Genomic DNA, 19,010 nt, shown 5'->3' with positions numbered 1-19,010 from the left:
ATCTGCGATGAAGACGATCATAAAACAGAGCATGGAAGTGGGGCACAAGGTATGATGAGAGCTGGCATTTCTGCCATGAGGCTCACCGTGGGCTAGAAAACAAAAATAGAGTTTGATTCACTCACTGCCAGCTAACCTAGGTCTGTTTTTCCCTCTGAGCTCTAGGGAGATTGTCATGTCCCATCTTCCCTCTGTCTCCCCCCTCACTGAGTTGCCAGTATTTATTTTTCTTCTCAGGTCTATTCCATAACATGAACAGCATGATGGAAACATGGCAGTTTCGGTCCAAAAAGCAGCATCAGCAGCCCTGAGAAGGAGAAGTGTGCTGAGAGCAGGAATTCTGTTTATGAAGGGTTTCAAGGTTTCAGGCTCCATCCTGCATTGGAACAAACCCCATAATTTTGCAGTTCTCAGAGAGAAAATTCTCTTCCTCCCACCTCCTTTGCTGCCGCCAAAATCTCTTTGTGTTGCTCAAAACATTTCATTTGCATTTCTGATGTCTTCATTATTCTGTACTTGGACATGAAACTTTAAAACCTCTGAAATGAAAAGGTTCCCTGAAACTATCATGTTATTGCCATTCTGCAAAGCGGTGAAGTAGGAAGCTTTGGCAGTGAATAACCCTCCCCTTCTCCCTCGGCGGATTCTTCTTCCTCGTCACTCTGACTACATCAGTCTAATCCAGAGAGGCATTTTGTGCCTGCAAACAGCATATTCCACCCAAATATAACCCTGCGGAACCTTCTCAGACCAGTCTCCAAAGCACCCTTCACCCGCTCAGCCCCCTGTGCTGGTGCTGCTTCTTACATCCCATGGGATGGCTGTTCTCCTTGTATGTGGTCCCAGCAGACAAACCCATGGCCCATGTGCGAGTCTGCGTTGTCCCAGCAGACCCGAACTGTGTTTGGCCTCCAAATAAGATGCTGAGGCTGGAATCCTCCCGGTGCTCTTTGGGCACGGCTGGGAAGGGACGAGCGTGGCGGTTGCAGGTTGCATGTGACGCTGGCTGAATCTCGAACGATACCGATGGGACTTTGGGATCGCTTGGATCTGTTCCCAGGTCTTTATCTGGCAATGCCTACTCAACGGCATTTACCAACCACATATTTCATAGAGCTCTCTCCAAAGCAGCTCTGTGCAGCTTGCTTGGTTCATTAGTCCTTAATCCCAGCAATGGGCACAGCCCAGCGACGCTCTGACCTTCTGAGGGTGCGAGACCTTCTTCAAGCCATGCCACATGCTTGTCGGTGAGGCTTTTGTCCTCTTCCTTTGGTGTTGTTCAAGCTTCCCTTTCTCATTTAGGAAGTGGTTTCTTGCTTTGATCGCTCTACCATTGCCTGCTCTGGGCACGCTGGCCCTGCTGCCTCTCCAGAGAGTCATCCCACCTTTTGGAGTTATTCCTTCTGCTTCCAACATTCCCACTTCCTTCCGAAGTTCTGCTCCATCCTCTGCACCCTGCAAATCCCAGATCCTGCCCGATACCTTCTCCTGCCTCTCCCTCAAGGGTGCTGTTGTGCCAGACCTTGCTTTAACCCTCGAGGCAAGGAGTCTGCAGCCAGCACATTTTCCAACGTTGCAGACTGTGAGCTGCCCCAGGGGCATGAGAGCCAGGAAATATTAACTTCTGAGGATGCAATGCCCTCTGGAATATGGTTTCCCGTGGGGCAAAGGAAAGGTGAGGCAAGAACCATTTACCCCAACCTCTAGCACTGGAAGGAGGAGCAACGCGCAGCGGAGCCTTGCAGCCGTCTCCAAGGACACACCAGGAGAGGGGAAAAAAAGTAAAAAGGAGGTATTTCTCTCCCGAAGCTCAGAGCAAGCGAGCTGTGCACGTGTGAGCTTCCCACGCAGTCCCAAGCTCAAGCGTAGGGTTTTCAGCCACCGGGACAAGGGCCTGGAAGGAGTCCATCCCCCGCAGTCACAGCATAGGGTGCTGCTGTCGGCATCACAGCACGAGAGCCATCATCGGAAGCGTGGACATCGGCATCCGTATCGGTTCATCCAAAGTGGCCCCTGGGGATTGCAGCAGCTAGTGGTATCTCTCATCTCTGCCTGGGAAATCAGAGAGATTCTTCTGCCAAGCAAATTCAAAGGAGCGAAGTGACAAATTTTCTTTCTGCTCTTTTTTTTTTTTTTTCCTTTCTTTTTGGAAAAGCTTTGGAGAAATTTCTCAAAGGGCTGTCTCAGCAACTTCCCTTCTGCTTCATCACTCTGAGCACTGCAACATCATCAAATTAGTCAAAAGAAAACAGTGGTGCCTCTCATTTCTCCAAACAGCCAGATGCTCTTTCCGAGGTGAGGCTGTGCCTGTGCACCAGTGGGGGAGGGCAGGATTCCTCTTCCTTTTTTTAAGTAACTAATTTTGCTTTCAGAACAAAAGATGACCTCAAACGGTGTCCCTTCCCAAAATCCTGCTCTGGATCCAAGAGATCTTGCTAACAGTATTTAATAGATCTGGCAGTGGGACCAGGTCAGAGAAGGGTCTCTGGATCCTGGATCTGGCCCTTGGGAGAGTTCAGCCAAACAAGTGCCTCCAAGGACAGAACTTCAGCATTGCTTCCAGTGCCACAAAGACCCTAAAGTGGTGATTTAAAAAATCTTGTTCCATGCCCCAAAGTGCCCAGATAGGGTCTGACGGTGAGTCGGGAGGATTTCTCCAACTGCTGCCGGGGGCCGAGGGCGAGGTCCCCCCTGCCCTGGGTAGCTGCAGACGGGGCTGCTCCCACGGCAGCTCCTCGGAGGTGCCCAACCTGGCTGCCTCGAAACACCCCTCAGGGGAACTGCACCCTCCCCGTCACCCACCGGGAACCTGTGAGAACGGCCCTTCGGGTTCTCCTGTCGATAAAGTGCTTTTGGAAACGTTATCGGGAGGCTGAGCTCAAGCACGGTGTTTTGGTTGTCCTGCCGGTCTCCTTGAGCGTGTGAGTGGCATCCTTGTATGAACGGGGCAGGTCACCCCATGTCTCTGCTGGGGGCTGGGGAAGCCAAGTCAAGAGAGGAAAATAACTTACCCAAAAGACCCTGTTCCTGTCTGAGCTCGCAAACAAGGCAGTTACAAGAAACGGGCAGGAAATATTTGTAAAATGAAGCAATTGATTTTTTTTTTTTTTTTTCCCCCCATCTGGGCTAGGACTGGGGTGAGGCTGTGGCTGCTCTGAATGGGCTTTTCTCTCCCTGTCTCTCTCCAAAAGACAGAGCCGGATACTTCTGGGCAGCCTCATCCGGGAGAGGTCTGCGCTAGCTCAGCGCAGGGGCACGCACCCGCAGCCCTGCGAGGGACGGACCTCCTCGCCTGACACCGAGCACACTGCAGCACATACACCAGCACGGAGGCGAGAGATACAACCACTAATTTAGTCTAATGGCTCTGTTGCAGCTATGCGTGACTGTGCTTTTATAGCAGAGACGAAGGGTAAGGGCAGCACCTCGCTGCCTCGTTCACGCAGCCGTAAGTCCATCAAGAATAGCAACACACAACCTGTTTCTGCCCCAGCTGCAAACATGCGATGGGATGTGGAGCATTTGCTCCTGAGCATCCGACCCTTAATGCCCACCTGGACTTCACTGTTCCTCAGGACAGCGCATCTCGCTCTCGGGTGATACTCGAGGCCACTGAACGGGAGCAGCTTCAGCAATACTTGTAATACACAAAGTAGCCAACCACAGCGATGACTTAATTCAAGCATCTGGTCTTTTTCTGTGCCGTTGGCACAGGTACCAGCATTTATGGCTTTGCTGGTGTGCAGACAATGAGATTACATGTGCAGCCTCCCGGCCGAGACCTCCGACTGCTGCTGCCGATTGATGGATTCCTCTCTAAGGTTCCCTTGTGCCGGCAGACGCCCATTTAGACAAGCTTGCAAACACCTTCCTGGAAACAGCGGGTCGTGCCAGGCGCCTGCAGGCATATGCTCAGTGTCATTTTGGAGGCATCTGTGGGATATCTGGCACGCTGGGGTCTGTCTGCCCAAGCCTCTCCTGTCTGCATAGAGGCAAAGTCTGTGCCCCTGGAGAGGTACCGTGGTCCCTCAGGAGGCAGGTTGCCTCTGCTAAGTCCCAGGCACTAGTAAAGCCAAGGGATTTCTTCCATTGCCTTATGGATTTAGTGCTTGTGTCTTGGTTTTAGGCCAGTTACAGGGAGCAGCACGTTGGGGCTCATCAGTTGCAAGATATGGCTCTTGTACGCCCATCATTTCATGTGCTCAGTGGCTCTGTGTTGACCTGCCTCCGCTCTCCCTGATATGATGGGGCTCAGGGCAAGAAGGCAGGGATGTGCAGCCGTGGAAACGAGTATTCTCCGGGAGGTTTAATAGCTGGCCTTGACTTAGGGGGAAGAGCCATGTTTGCTGAATTTTCATCCTGCTGATCCTCTGTCTTGCTGCTGGGAATTCTCTAGATGGAGGTAGGCTGGACATGTCAAGAGACCCTGAGCTTTCCCTTTGGATGGGCTGGTAGAGGGCAGAGTGGGTACTGTGTGGTTCGTGGTTGTCCCCAGCCTTGGGACTGCACGGCTGTAGCAGGGAGCCGGGAGCTGTTGTCTTTGGCTGCGGTTGTGCGGTGCGGCGGGTGCGGTTTCTTGTGTTTTATCTGATTGAAACCCTTTCATGTACTCATAGGAGCCAAGTCACAAAAGAACAGCTTTCTTTTCCTGGGGGGGGGGGCATAGAAAGCCCAGTAAAAACTGCCCCTATGGCACCTGTACCTCCTCGCTTGCACCAAGCTGGCCACTTTCACCCTAAGGCAGCCAATGTTTGGAAGGTGTCCAGGAACCTAGTGTAATATTTTGGCAGCTGAACATTGCTCTGTAAAGGCAGAAAAATTACGGAAAACTTAAAGGACTGGGAGGTCATCTTTAAGTGAAGTATTTTCCTTAAGCTGTACCTAAAGAGATGAGCTTGGGGGGCAAGGAGGATTGTGAAACAGAATTTGTGTATACATACGTGTCTTCCTGTGACAGTGTCAAGAATTATGTCCTGAGTGTCAGTGTCCTACTTTGGTCAGTGCCCAAAGCCCGCCGTCATTAATGGGAAGGCTCATTATTGACTTTAGTGGGCATCTGAAAGACTTTTTAAGAACTGACAGCAGGAGCAAAACAATTGCCAGAGTGCATTACCTCGACGGTCTATTGAGCAAGGGCGAAGGCAGCGTGGCTGCGAGCGGTGGGGCTGTGCCCGTACCGGCGTGGGGCCCCGTGCAGCCCAACCCACGGAGCTCCTTCCCACGTGTGGCCTCACCAGGGCGGTCGGTGCCTTTGGTGCGGATCCTGCAGCCTGTCTTCTCTGAATATCACGTCTCTAAACCCCATTTGTTTTTCTCCTTTGCGAGGGCTCATATGGCAGTGGTTTTCCATCACCTGCTTGGATGGCATTTAGCAGCCTCGCAGACATCCCGCGGTATGTTCCCCAGGCAAAACGTGCGCGGTAGGCTGCGTGTGCTGTGAGTTACATCGGTCTAACTGCGCAGGCCAGGGCAGCCAGCGCTGGGGACATCCTCAGTCCCCCAGCCTTACCCACGTCCCCAGCTCTGGGGAGGCAATCCATCAGTTTCCTTAAGTAAAATCACTTGCACTCGCCAGCATTTGCAGCATCTGTAAAGGTCAGGAAGAGGAGAGAGAGCTGTTTCTCCCTCCTGGGAGCCACCTATTTTTTCTTGGGTTTTTTTCCTCTCTTCCACTCATAAACACCAAGCTGCTCTGCAAACCTGGCTGGTTTTGCTATGAAATTTGCTATGAGGTTTTGCAGCTGGAAGTGCGTGCAGCTGTCCTTTCCCCTGCTCCGTGCTTGCTTTCGCAGGGCTCCAGCTTGGGTTTTGGGGGCAGAAGGACTGGCGGGTAACCCTACTAGAGCCAGTGTCGGGGCAGGGGTTTCCTGTTGCTTTGCAGGCACCGCGCTCACCCGCGCAGCAAAATTTCTATTGTGTTTGGGTTGCCCTCGCCACGGTGATTCATCGCCTCGGCCGAGGCAGAGCATTTCCTCACCTCCCGCAGGGCGATGCATGAGTTTTCGCTCCTGTGGGAAGAAGCTGGAGCAGGTCCTGGAGCCATCACTCCAGGACCTGGCCCCATGGTCCCAGCACCCAGCTGCCCTCCAGCCCGCTGACCCAAATGGTTTTTAACCCTTCAGTTTCAGGGAAGGGGAAAACAAGCCGCAGAAAGCCTTACCGGCTCAGATGGAGAACGACCGTGTCTTCGGTGACCTGTGGGGGAAGAGCAACGTGCCCGTGGTCCTGAACAACCCCTACTCCGAAGCGGAGCAGGTAAGAGCCCATGGCTCCTGCTGCTTTGGGTGGGAAGGGGGTTTGGGGGTACGTGACCCATCCTGGTGGGCGCACACACCACAGAGATCCTGCAAGGCCTTACATGCACTACCCTGAAGATCTTTGATCCCAAGAGCTGGAGTTGATGGGGCATAGAGTCGATTTGGTCCAGAAGCCGAATTCCCCAAGGTTCGGGCAGGGTATGGGTCACTGAAGAACGATGGTCTTCATCCAAGGGGCCAGAGTGGGACAGGAGCGCAGCCAGGGACCAGGACTCCGAAACCTCCCTCAGGACTGTCTTCCCTTTTCATGGCAAAAAGCCGAGTTGCATCGTTAAAGTCATTTTGATTCATATGACGGTAATTCAATAGAGCACTTCAGATAATATGTTGTGCGGTGCCTTTTCATCTCCTCACACTCCACAGACATAAATTCTCAGGCTTCCTTGCCAAAAGTGGATTAACTCCACGTTTGTAGCACAGCCAGAGACGTAAGGCAGACCCTGGCAGGCCAGAAAGATCACCTCGGGGAAAACATGACGTGCGTGAGCACTGCCAAGCCTGTTCGGGCAAATGTGTCTCCCTGATGGGATTAACCAGCATCAGGGCAGGACACAGGGGACCAGTCTGGGAACCATTTGGTCTCCTTGCCCCACCATGTTTCTCAGGGTGATGTCGTAAGGACTGTTTTCCAAGGAAGGGGAGAAAAGTGATTTAGTGGTCACATTAAGACTTCTGAGAAAATCAGTATTTCCTCAGCTTAGGAGTGTCCTCAGCAGATACCTCTGGCTGACGCCTCTTCCCAGCTCCAACGAGCTGCAATGCAATGCTCCTCGCTGACACGCCACGTGCAGACCACCGCAGGGTGGGTGCGCTCGTGGTGTGGTTGACACCCAGATGTTGAGCCTGGCCTTGACACCCAGCAGCACCTCCCAGGCCACGGCTCTGCCGGCAGATGTTTTCCCATTTCACGGGCATTTTGCAAGATGCAAAGCCAGAAACAGGAGGTGAGGGCACCTGAGGTGACGTGGTCCCTTCATGCCCATGGAGGTGACACGGTCTTGGCTGCGGTGGTTTAACTCTGCCCACATCTTCATTCCTCCTGTGGCCCGAGCACCGGTGTTTCTCTTGGGAATCCTGAGCAGAACGATGTTCGTGTGTGCTTTTGCAGCACAGTGTCAGAGGCTCATGGGACACGCAAGACCCGCTGTGCGGGTGCTGATGCACATGCAGAGCATCTGAGATCGTGCCAGAATTGCTGCATAGTTTTAACCATCCTGGTTGGGTGCTTAGATGCAGTTGGGAGCAATTTCCATCCTCCCCTCGCCTGGCCGCAGCTCAGCATTGCGGCCAGGTCTCCGAGCTGCGTAGCCAACCTTACGGTGGGTATTGTCCTCCATCGGCACACACAAATGGGTGCATCCAAGAGCTGCAACACACTTTGTTCAGCCGCTGGAGAGACGTCCCTGGGCAGCCCCGTGTCCCGCCGCGCGGTTAATGCAGTGTGGCAGGTATCACGAGCCCGTCTCGCCCAAGGACAGGTCACTGCTCTGGTCCCTTTCCCCCAGCTCTGGAAAGACACTGTCTTTCTGCCTCCTTTGCTAAGCTCCTCACATGTACGTGTCTGTTACCATAAGCACTTTATAACCTTCTGTGTTCAGAGCTTAATTTCTCTCCGTGTTAGGGCTGCCAAAACCCCCAGTCTTAAGCTGCTATTAAACTCTTTAATATTTTTTTTCACTAGATGTGCAGCTTTCTTTTTATCCTTCTTATCCCCAAATCGCTATGCCTGCTCTTCTGGAGGCTGTTTGGTTTTCCCCCATGCTCCCTGCAGCCGTTCCCCTGGGCTGTATGTGGTCAAGGCAACTGAACTTCTTGCAAGCTGCAATAAATACTGTTAACACAGGGGCAAGTCAAGCCAAGCGTGAGATTTTATACACGTTGTTCCTTCTGTAAAGCAGGATTTGGTGGATTCACTTGGCCTGGCAGAGAATGCTCACTGAGGCTCATAAGATGCTGAAAAATCTATTGGGCATCGATCCCTATCCCTCTTTTTTTTTTTTTTTTTTTTTCAAAATCACGCAGTGTGTTTTGCTTGTTTCCCAGGAGCCCAATCCCCCTGGCCCTAAACCTGACCGATGGAAAGATGCTGTGACTGCACCAGCCCAGGTCCTGTGTGAGTCGTATTCCAGTCCGTAAAGACTGATTTGTTAGGAGCTCCAGGGTAACTGGGGGGGTGTGTGTCCATGTAGCTAGCAGGGGAAGGGAGTCATGTCAGCTCCATGCTTGTAATGATGATTTACAGCTTTATAAAAGCGAAAAACACACTTTCAGCTAGTGAGGTTAAAGCAGTCTGGAAAGAAATGTCAGCATGCCAATATATCTATGACCTGGGCTAATGCTGCAGACCTCGTCCTCCCACAGTCGATGCATTTCAGCAGGGCAATACATGCCATCATCGCAGGGACTCCCGAAGCCCAGCTGGGACGCGGGAGGAAGGCTGAGGACCTGTAGAGCCCGCTTGGGTCTGCAAAAAGGGAGATGCTCCCTGCCATTCTGGCCCCAAGAAGCGCCCGGGGCTGGGTGCATTTCTCCCCTGCATCTGTAAGAGCTGCAGACAGCTCGCAAGCTGCACGCTGACGATAAGTGCCAACACGCTCCCTTGTAAAAGATGTTTGCATAATGCATGTGCGCCCCGACTGCTACGTTAGTCTCTCCGTTTGTCCCACTCTTGAGTCACTAATATCACAGCTGCCTAATTAAAACATGAAAGGATCTCACACAACCTCCCTGACAAAACCAGGGGTAATATTTGGCTTCAGCTTTGCTATGCAGGGAAGGCACACACACACACACACACACACACAGAGCACTCTTTCCCAGTTTCTTCTGGGTGTTGCTCTCTCCACAGCTGCTCTGCGAGGCGGTTGCCAGACCTGGCACCTTTGCTTCAGCCCGGCTGGCATCCCAGGAATTCGGCATGCCTCTGCACCATGGCCCTCTTTCAGCAAAGATTCAAACTTTGCCAGTTCCTGCAGGGAAGAGACAAAAAGGAAAGGGAGCAGCTTTGAGAGAGGTTTAAGGTAGAACATCTGTAGGCAGATGTTAAGCAGCCGATGTCCACCAGCCTGGACCATGAGCTTGCTTGCTCCAAGGATGGGGTCAATGCTACATCTGGATTCATAACACAGCTCTTGGGCCATACCTGCTCTAGCAAGACGTTGTTTAGCAGCACACCTCCTAAGCTGCACTGAAGCCCCATCAGCAAATCAAAACTAACTCAGAATAAAAAAAGTGCTGCTGGATACAACCAACACTATCTGCTCAGTACTTCTACTTTCTGTCTGGCAGGTGGAGGTATGGGTGAGGATTGGTTTTGTTTGCATTTTTGAGCAGCAGTTTTCAGCTATGTTTTACCAATCTCATAGAGCAATCACGCTCAGAAGGAAGGTGGCAGATTATGCCCCTTGGTCCTAAGGGTGGCCCAGGTTGGTTCGGAGAGCACAGGATGCTGGTAGTGGCTCAGGAATGGTTTAGTTCTCTTGAAAGAGTAAAACAAGCAGAAAAAAAATAACCAGGAACTGCCGCTGCCGTAATTCAGGTCAGATTCCCCAAAACTGAAAAAAATGAACTTAGAAATGAACTTAGAAATAGTGCTTTTCCAGGACTACATTTAGGAGGTTCTTTTTATTTACTACTGGTTTTGAGCTCTATATGAAGTCTTATATTTGTTTTCTGCAGCATGGAAAGGGGAAGCTGAGATCCACTGTGTGGTCATCTGGCTTCAGGGGCTAGGACTTCAAAACGCTCCTTGGGAACACCACAGGATTTGTGACATGAGGAATGTCACAGAGACCCATGACAGCATAGCCTGAGGGCACGCAGAGTGGCTTTCAGAAACTGTGAGGACCAAAGAGGGTCCTACCGAGGGGTCAGGTTATAAAGCTCTCCCTTCTCCTCTCTTGCTCCCAGTATATGCTTTCAGTGCATGGTATTACACTGTGAGCCTTAGGCTGCTTGACAGCAAAATCCCTATTTTCCAGGGGAAAAAAGTGTGGAGCATATGGTAAAAACAAACACTGGGCAAAAAAATATGGCCAACGTTGCCACCAGGGCAATGCAGCGTTGTCTGCTGAGCCCAGGCATTAGTCTCGCAATCGATCAGGTATCAATCTCTCTCTGCTTCGGAAAAGCAGAGCAATCCTCTGTCTGGCAAAGTAAGAACAAGTTAGATCTGGAGCCTCATCTGCTTTTGTCATCCTTGCGGCCCCTGTTGCTTTCCCTCCTGGGTTTGCTTATCGGCAAAAGTGCTTGTTCTGAAACGAGAGCTTCTTCCACCATGTGCTGGCTCTTCTGCAGTTGGTCCTTCAGGCTGTAATGCTGGATTTGTACTAGTGCTGCTAGTCCATGAGCTGCAACCGTGACATGAGCCCAGAACCATCGAAAAGGAGGGTGAGACGCTCCACAGCTCTGCTGAAGGCAGTGCCATCTTTAAAAAACTTTGCAGACGCACTAGAAAGGGACACAAGCTACAGGATTCATGTAGGAAGGCTATATCAAAACTCGGTCCAAGCCTAGATCTGCTTTGCAGAGGTGCAAGCCTTTAAGTGGTTGTGAAATATAAGTAGGTTTTGACAGGATGCTCTGGTGTGGGATCAGGTCTCCCCCTGAAACCTGCAGCAACACCGTTGCGGTTGCAGTGACTGAATTACATCCTACGATAAGATCTGATTCCTAGAAGAAACATCTCTGCTTTCCAGGGCCGCTGCGGATCAAACTGTCCCATGATACACTGGCAGACACTGATTGCTCTTTAATTTTTTAAGTGCTTGGGGGGAATAAGGGTCAGAATAGAAATACTAGACATTTTCTGTGAAAACATGTGCAAATACAAGCACTTGCAGCCAGCTTTTCTCGTTACAAGCTCTCTGCTGGCTGAGGCTCTTCCTTATGTTGGCATGTAACTCAAGATGTGCTGGATGAGCACACCCTGACACAGAGTATTTGGGGGGACTGGAGATTCAGAGCTGAGACTGAAGTAATCCAACTATGCATAATTCAGCAGCCCTCCCACTTGCATAATTTATCCATCCTTATTCCTGCGATCTTCCAGCATTGATATCAAAGGAGTTGTGCCTTTGGCTTGCTCAGAGGAACGATCGGCTGTTAGCTGTATCGCACAGTGCTCGTATTAGCGAGGCAGAGCTTGGCATGTGTAAAAATCTGAGCAGGTGATGCTCCTTAAAAAGAAACATCTAATATATTTTAGAGAGGTAAGTCTTCCACTGGGAAACTTGAACACAACGTTCTCCTAATTCACTTCTTTCTCTGTTTTTTTAACTCCTCTTCTACAGGTTTGGCTGTTCTGTAAACAGAGATGATTTCTCAATTGGATTGTGAGTTGGTTGCTCCACTGTAGGATTCTAAATGTTGCCAATATTTGGATCATATACCTTGTCATGCTATATTACACTAGGATTCAAGCACAGGCATCCATTAATACAAGATGCTGCTTGTTGTTGTGGCCTTTTTCCTATATCTCATTGATGAATACTAACCTTGTGCCTGGTCTTCACTGTTGTCCAGCCACCGCCATCTGGGCGACAGTCCCCAACTAAGAACACAGTGAATGGAAGTCCTTCCAAATGCCCGCGGTTTGTCAAAATCAAGAACTGGGAGACAGGCTCTGTGCTTCATGACACTCTGCACCTCAAGACAGCAATGGTGAGTAGAGTTGATAGGACTGGCTAAAAGTTGTCTGAGCATAATTGAGTGGCTCACAGTGTTTCCAAGATGGCTTTACCAGGAAATGCAGAACTGGATGAATTCAAGCCAATCTTCTTGTCTCTGATGGTGTCTGGATTTCAAAACTCTGGTGCAATAAGCTGGGTGAGAGGGAAGCCCGTCTGGGATAAATCAGGAAAAGCACATGACTTTAGGCCAAGCTGGGGCAAGAATTTAGTGAGCCCAAATTGTCCGTATTGGGTGTGACAAGAGATCACCACATGTGCTTGAGCTGTCTTACACAATGTTACTGATAGGTGTGAAAACAAATAAGCTGGAAATATCCCTGTTTGTCAAAGATGCCACCAACTTCTGTGTAGGTAACTGTTGACTTCATGTGACCAAAAGTGCTGCAGTAACCCAAGACACACTTGTCTCCTTCTGTCTCCTCAGGCCACCGCGTGCACCGAGCAGATCTGCATGGGCTCAGTAATGACCCCCAGCCAGCACGTCCGCAAGTCAGAAGATACCAGGACAAAAGAGGAGGTGCTCCTCTTGGCTAAGGACTTCATTGACCAGTACTACTCCTCCATAAAGAGGTAAGTATTGGCCGGAGAAGGTCGCAGGCCCTGGCTGCTGCTTATGCTGAGATGTCACATAGGATCTGTTTTTCACACTTGTGAGTCAAGGCCAGGTGAGACTGTGGTGATCCACGTTCAACTGCTTCTTCAGGGGAGTTTCATTCCTAGCATTTGTTGTGTGCCTCTGTGTAAATTACTGACCTTTCCCATTTGCACTTGGTCATCGGTTATCTGAAAGCACACAAGTGTGTGTGTGTATCCGTGCACACATGCACTTAAGAAGGAAAGAACTCATGCCCAGGTGGAGAGCGGCAGGATTCCCTGCCCTCCACCCGGGTTGGTGACTGCCATCTCCTCCGCTCCCCACGTGCAGATCTGGCTCCAAGGCCCACATGGAAAGGCTGGAGGAAGTGACCAAGGAGATTGAAGCCACTGATACCTACCAGCTGCGGGACACGGAGCTGATCTATGGAGCCAAGCATGCCTGGAGAAATGCAGCCCGCTGTGTGGGCAGGATTCAGTGGTCCAAGCTGCAGGTGAGCACCAGTGCAGCTGGAGACAGCTGGCAGGCTGCCTGCCAAAGGATGCACTGGAGTTTTGGAGAGGCAAAACTTGCTCTTCAAATACCTGGGGAAGCACAGCACAGGTACAGCTGGGGGTGTTCAGCGCACACAGCAGCTACGCTCTCCTCGACAGCTTTGGGGATGCATGGGCTGGGAGGTCAGCAGGAGCTGGAAAAGCATCTGTGGGGTAGGTGTAGCCTAGGTGTCTGTGTCTGAAGTGGGGCCAACTGGAACCTGGCGCTCTAAAGAAGATTTTCCAAAATCAGATACTGCTCCGGTATCTCACATGCTGCTTCCAAAACTATTGCTCTGCCTGGAGAGAGGCAGCAGGACACACTCTTCCTTGGTACGGAGATGCTATGGCAGGAGAAGATTTGGCTCGGTGCCCTTTTGACTAGCTGGAAGCATAGGGTAGGATCTGAATTAGTGATCTCTAGTGGAATCCCTAGGTACGGAGATGACGTCTCCCTCTGTAACCTGGAGCGCAGCTCAAGTGCTGCTGAGCAATTCTTGTGCCTGCTTCGCAGAGGCTATAGGCACTGCCTGGGGCCGGCAGGCTGGGCCTCCTTTGCTCCCAGCTCAGCCTTCAGCTCTTCGCTTCCACTGTTTCTTTTGGCATATCTGAACCTTGGGAGGAGCCATTTCTGCAAGAAGTTGTCTTCAAGCCTCCCGTTGACCCTCTTTCCTGGTTTCCCCATCCTTTCGTAGATGTCCCATCCCTGGAAACGTTCAAGGTCAGGTTGGACGGGGCTCTGAGCAACCTGGTCTAGTTGAAGATGTCCCTGCTTACTGCCAGGGGGTTGGACTAGATGACCTTTAAAGGTCTGGTCCAACCCAAACCATTCTGTGATTCTACGATTCCCCATCCTCTCAGTGGATCTCAGGCCTGACTGATACCTGTCCTGTTTCAGCTTTGACTCTTGATCTACATGAGACAGAGAGCAGAAACCAAAACTGTTGGTGGATAAGCCAGGAACAGCAGCAGGTTGAGAGCACTGCCTGAGCAGCAGATGACTCATCTCTCCAAAGCAGAAGGGGCAGCTGGATTAGACATCCATGTGCTGTAAAGGCAGGGAACACATAATTGTGGAGCTTTAGATACCTAAGAAGTCACAGTGGCCTCTAGGGCTTTCCCTGTGCTGTGTTTCTTCTGCTTGGCTCTGCCCTAGGAGTTGGAGCATCCCGTAGCATCACCACAATTGCTTCCGCTGTTTCAGGTGTTTGATGCCCGGGACTGCACCACAGCCCATGGGATGTTCAATTATATCTGCAACCACATCAAATACGCCACCAACAAAGGGAACCTAAGGTAAGTCACCAGGGAGTCACCAGGTTTAATATCCAAAGGCCTCTGGGTGGGGATCAGCCCAGGGCTGGGCCCTGCTGACATTGTCTCCTTTAGCAGCTGCTGCACAACAGGATGGTTGTAGCCAGCACTTGTCCTGGGGAGTAGTGGAGGGACCTGGTATCAGGGGAAGGTGTCCTGCTGGTCCAAGTATATTTCTTCTTGCTCTCTGTGGGACCTCAAAGGGCAGATTTTCCAATTATTTCTCCTTTCCTATATTCTGCATCAAATGCAGAGCACAGACTGCTCTTCAGCTCTCTCTGAAACCCCGTGTTAGCAGCCAGCTTCTTCCTGGAGCTGAATTGCTGGAAACATCCCAAATTTGAGAGCTGGACTGCACCTGGCCGTGAATTCTTCTGGTGAAGGAAATATAATAAATGTTTGGGGCTTGTCCAAGACACAAGCAGAGGTGGTGCCCAGGGTGGTGGCAGGCAGGGGCAGCACCTTTCCCCCGCAACACTTTGCAATTCCTCCGATGACCCCTGTCCTGTGCCCTCGCAACATCCTCGGCATTCACCAGCGCTGCCTCTTCCATCCAGATCTGCTATTACCATCTTCCCACAACGGACGGACAGCAAGCATGACTTTCGCATCTGGAATGCCCAGCTCATCCGCTACGCTGGCTACAAGCAGCCCGATGGCACTATCCTGGGAGACCCTGCAAACGTGGAGCTGACGGAGGTACCAGCTGAAGCCACCTTCCCTGGGCACCACGGGCATGGGGCTGGTGGGGCACGCAGAGAGTCCGACCAGCCCAGGAGTGAGGAGGGTGCTGGGTCAAGCAGGGTTTATCACATCCACTGCGGTGCCACAAAGTGAAGCTGGATTTGTCTCACCCTCAGATATTTTCCCAAGAATAAAAGCTGTTTCCACGCATGCAGGTGTTGGCCATAGCTGCACTGAAAGGCTCTTATTTCCCTTTTGCTGAGAAGGGGTCACTTAGCGTTGCTGAGGGAACTGTTGCAGGAAGATGTGTGTGGCCACTGCTGGCCTGGGACAGTAGGAATCAGGAATAAGATTTGCCTTATGCTGCTGCCTGTTGGTGCTGCCCACCCAGCACCAATGCTCTGCTCTGCTCTTCCCAAACTCCTCTGCTTTTCTCACCCATTTTCTCCTTTACCATTACAGGCACAAATAGCATAAGCAGCTTTTGCAGAGCCATGATCCTACCTGGGGATCTAGTTCTAGGCTCATTTTCAGCCCAAATCCCCCTTACTTGGCCATGGGTTGGCTATGACAGGCAACCCTGTGACATAGCTCCCTTGGATGGAGGTTATTACTCAACCATAAGGGCTGAGCAGAGATGCTGTTAGGAGACCCTGCTCACTGCATGCAACACCCTGCCCATAATGCTTGAACAGCAGGTGACCTGCTGGGACTTCTAACCCCACCTTTGTTTTGCCTGTAGATCTGCATTCAGCAAGGGTGGAAGGCACCGCACGGGCGCTTTGATATCCTGCCTCTGCTCCTCCAAGCCAATGGCAATGATCCAGAACTTTTTGAAATCCCCCCGGAGCTCGTGCTGGAAGTGCCCATCCGGCACCCCAAGTAAGTCAGAGTAAGCCCCAAAACTGCTCGAGGGGATCAGCAGGACTGAGCTCCTCTGGTTGCACCCTAAGCCACCTCCTGTGCTTGGCCTTTCCTTGTGGTGGTTTAGGTACTTCACCCAAGACCCTCTTCCAGGTCTTCCCTCCACTCTGATGTAAAGCTGGCAGAACCTGGAGGTGGAAAACAAGTTGTGTCCTTGTCTCAGGGCTGGCTTCCCTTTTCCTGAAGTCTGCCAGGACCTACGCCACTCTGTAACGCTCCTGATGTAGCACTTTGTCCCCATAAACAGCCCCTAAGGGAGATATTGCCTCCAGGAACCATTCTGCTCGCATGTCCTTCAGCCTGGTGGCTGGTAGCAAAGCAACGTCCTCCGTTCCCCTGCCTGCACTGGGGAATGACTGATTGCCTAACCCTGTTGTATCCCGGCAGGTTTGAATGGTTTAAGGACCTGGGTCTGAAGTGGTATGGTTTGCCAGCAGTTTCCAACATGCTCCTCGAGATTGGTGGCTTGGAGTTTTCCGCCTGCCCCTTCAGCGGCTGGTACATGGGCACAGAGATTGGGGTCCGGGACTATTGTGACAACTCTCGCTACAACATACTGGAGGTAATTCCCCCTCCTCAAGGAGGCCAGGCGCTCCTGGCGTGCAGAGGGCGTGTGTGAAGTTACTGGGGAGCAGGCAGGAGACTGGGAGAGTGTTGCCTTGAGTGGGAGAGTACAGGACATCCAAGTCTCCCTTAGATAGGGCAGTTACATTCTCCTGCAGCCACATGGCCAAGGGTGTGATGGGCTGGCAAGTGTTTTTGTGCCCTATGGGGCTAGCTTGCATCTAACACAGCGAGTGTGATGCCTGTTGAGCTCCCCATAGACTTCTCAAAGCACCTTATAGATCAGCAGGCACCCGGTCATGTGCTTGATTGAGGTCAAGTGCTAAGACATGGTGGGGCTGAGAGGGTACAGAGACACTTGGTGACTCCTCAGGGACATGCCTGCCCATGGGGACCCTCCAGCTGTCCCCTCCGGAGTGCTCTACCATGGCTCGGGGACTCCCAACACTGGGGACAGGGTGAGTCAGAAACAAAGCCAAGCCATGGGGAGGTGCTGGTGCAGGGGACCTGCGCCCATGAAGGGTGGCTCCTTTGCCCTTCCAAGGGGCACGTTGTGTCACTTGGAGGGGCCGCGTCCCTCCCCAGTCGCTTGAAAACCAGAGGGGTGAGAGCGTGTGTGTGTGTCCATATGTCTGTCTGTGACAGTGTCGGGGAGGGAAGGACTCCAGGTAGAAGAAACGGGCTGAGAAAGAACAGAGTTTGGGAGCAGGAGGGCATCTGGCATGGGAAGGTGTGCGGGGGTCTGTTCCTCCCAGCACATGGATAACCACCATCTCCTGCTGTCCCACAGACCCACCCATTTTCTCTCCTGTCACAAAGATCAACTGCTCTTGATGGCCCTTTTCAGCAACATTTTGTCATCTTCCTGTGCCTGGGGGAGGACGGGAGGCCAGACTGGCCTTGCCCCTGCCATGGAGAGGAAAAGGCAGGACCATATTTTCTCAGACGAAGGCAAAATGTCAGCCCTTCATTGCAAGCGTGCTGCCCTGCCCTGCGGGTGCCTTGTGTCAGTCTGGGTCCCTCCTCTGGGCTCCTCTCCCGGGGCAGACATCTTCAGTCCTTGGTTCTTGGCCATTAAAAGCGTTCACCTTCCATCACGTTTTGTTACAGCAAGTGGCCAAGAAAATGAATCTGGATATGAGGAAAACCTCCTCGCTGTGGAAGGACCAGGCCCTGGTGGAGATCAACATTGCTGTGCTGTACAGCTTCCAGGTACCTGAGTAGCAGGACTGAATTTTGTTTGGGGCAGGCTTGAGGGACACAGGGACTGGATGGGACAAGTATGGAGACATCTGCCCAAGGACAATGGCAGCAGCTGATACACTCAGCTGAAATTGGGCTGTGCCTTCCTAACTTTGGGCTGTTCCAGGAGCCTGCAGTGAAATTTAATAATCTCTGTGCCCTGGATGTTGCAAAGACAGCATTACCAGCATCTGAGCTCTGCTGGTCCAGAGGGAGTGCCCTGAGGGGCCAAGATCCAGCCCTTCTGTCCCATCCCTGAGGCAAGAATTGGCCCAGGTTCTCCCCCCGCCTGCACTTAAAGGTCAAGTAGCAAAACTACTCATTGGAAAGCCAACTGCAGAGGGTGGGAGTCCTTCCCAGAGCTGGATCAGAGCTGATCCTTGAGTTGTACAAGCTATGGAAGAGTTCTCCAAGGGGCTGAGCAGAGGATGCTCCATCCCGTTCATGCCATCTTAGTCTTTGCTTGGCCCATGACAAATAACAGGAGGAATGGCCATCCCATAGCACATCTACTCAGAAAGGACAAGGGCAGCTTTACAGTCTCCTTGGGAAGACCAGGGTCAGCAGCCACACACACTTTGTCATCTCCAAAGGTACGGTCCTGTAAGACCATGGGAGTGAGGCATATTTGGGTCAAACAGCTCCAAATGTAAAATCTTGGCTTTTGCCTTCTGGGGTGTATTAACCCACAGATGTTGATTCTGCTCTCTTCTCCCTCCAACAGAGCGACAAGGTGACCATTGTGGATCACCACTCAGCCACTGAGTCCTTTATCAAGCACATGGAGAACGAGTACCGATGCCGTGGAGGCTGTCCTGCCGACTGGGTGTGGATTGTCCCACCAATGTCTGGCAGCATCACCCCAGTTTTCCATCAGGAAATGCTCAACTACCGTCTCACACCCTCCTTTGAGTACCAGGTACTGTCTGCACCCTACCTTCCACCAGGTGCTGTGTGCCCAAAGGTATAGCCAAGAACAGGGTGGGAGCTGGAGCTCAGAAGATGCAGGAAGGAGAGAGACACTACCTAATCCCTTCTACAAGCTGTCCCTCGAGGCAGTGAAGTCCATGACCAAGTCTAATTGATGACCCCCCCAATGTAGTGTAGTAAGCCCCTGGATGTCACACCTTTTCTCAGGGGCAATGGC

The 19,010-nt window shown here is 51.8% G+C and overlaps 1 protein-coding gene across 3 annotated transcripts in view; it reads left to right on the top strand.

Moving 5' to 3' along the window:
• The window catches only part of NOS1 (nitric oxide synthase 1), a 59,822-nt gene that overhangs the window by 15,462 nt on the left and 25,350 nt on the right, over positions 1-19,010 (top strand). For 2 of the 3 annotated variants that reach the window (XM_030026263.2, XM_030026264.2), the window contains 10 exons: positions 6,123-6,255; positions 11,841-11,978; positions 12,432-12,577; positions 12,933-13,095; positions 14,340-14,431; positions 15,007-15,148; positions 15,876-16,015; positions 16,445-16,619; positions 17,732-17,833; positions 18,588-18,782. In XM_030026263.2, the coding sequence (XP_029882123.1) occupies positions 6,123-6,255; positions 11,841-11,978; positions 12,432-12,577; positions 12,933-13,095; positions 14,340-14,431; positions 15,007-15,148; positions 15,876-16,015; positions 16,445-16,619; positions 17,732-17,833; positions 18,588-18,782 (1,426 nt within the window). The remainder of the gene's footprint in view (positions 1-6,122; positions 6,256-11,840; positions 11,979-12,431; positions 12,578-12,932; positions 13,096-14,339; positions 14,432-15,006; positions 15,149-15,875; positions 16,016-16,444; positions 16,620-17,731; positions 17,834-18,587; positions 18,783-19,010) is intronic. The other variant, XM_030026266.2, reaches the window with a different exon arrangement.

The sequence above is a fragment of the Aquila chrysaetos genome, chromosome 9 (genome assembly GCF_900496995.4).
Source record: "Aquila chrysaetos chrysaetos chromosome 9, bAquChr1.4, whole genome shotgun sequence".
NCBI classification, from domain to species: domain Eukaryota; kingdom Metazoa; phylum Chordata; class Aves; order Accipitriformes; family Accipitridae; genus Aquila; species Aquila chrysaetos.
The sequence above is the reverse complement of the archived record's forward strand: the minus strand, read 5'-3'. Positions and strand labels throughout refer to the sequence as shown.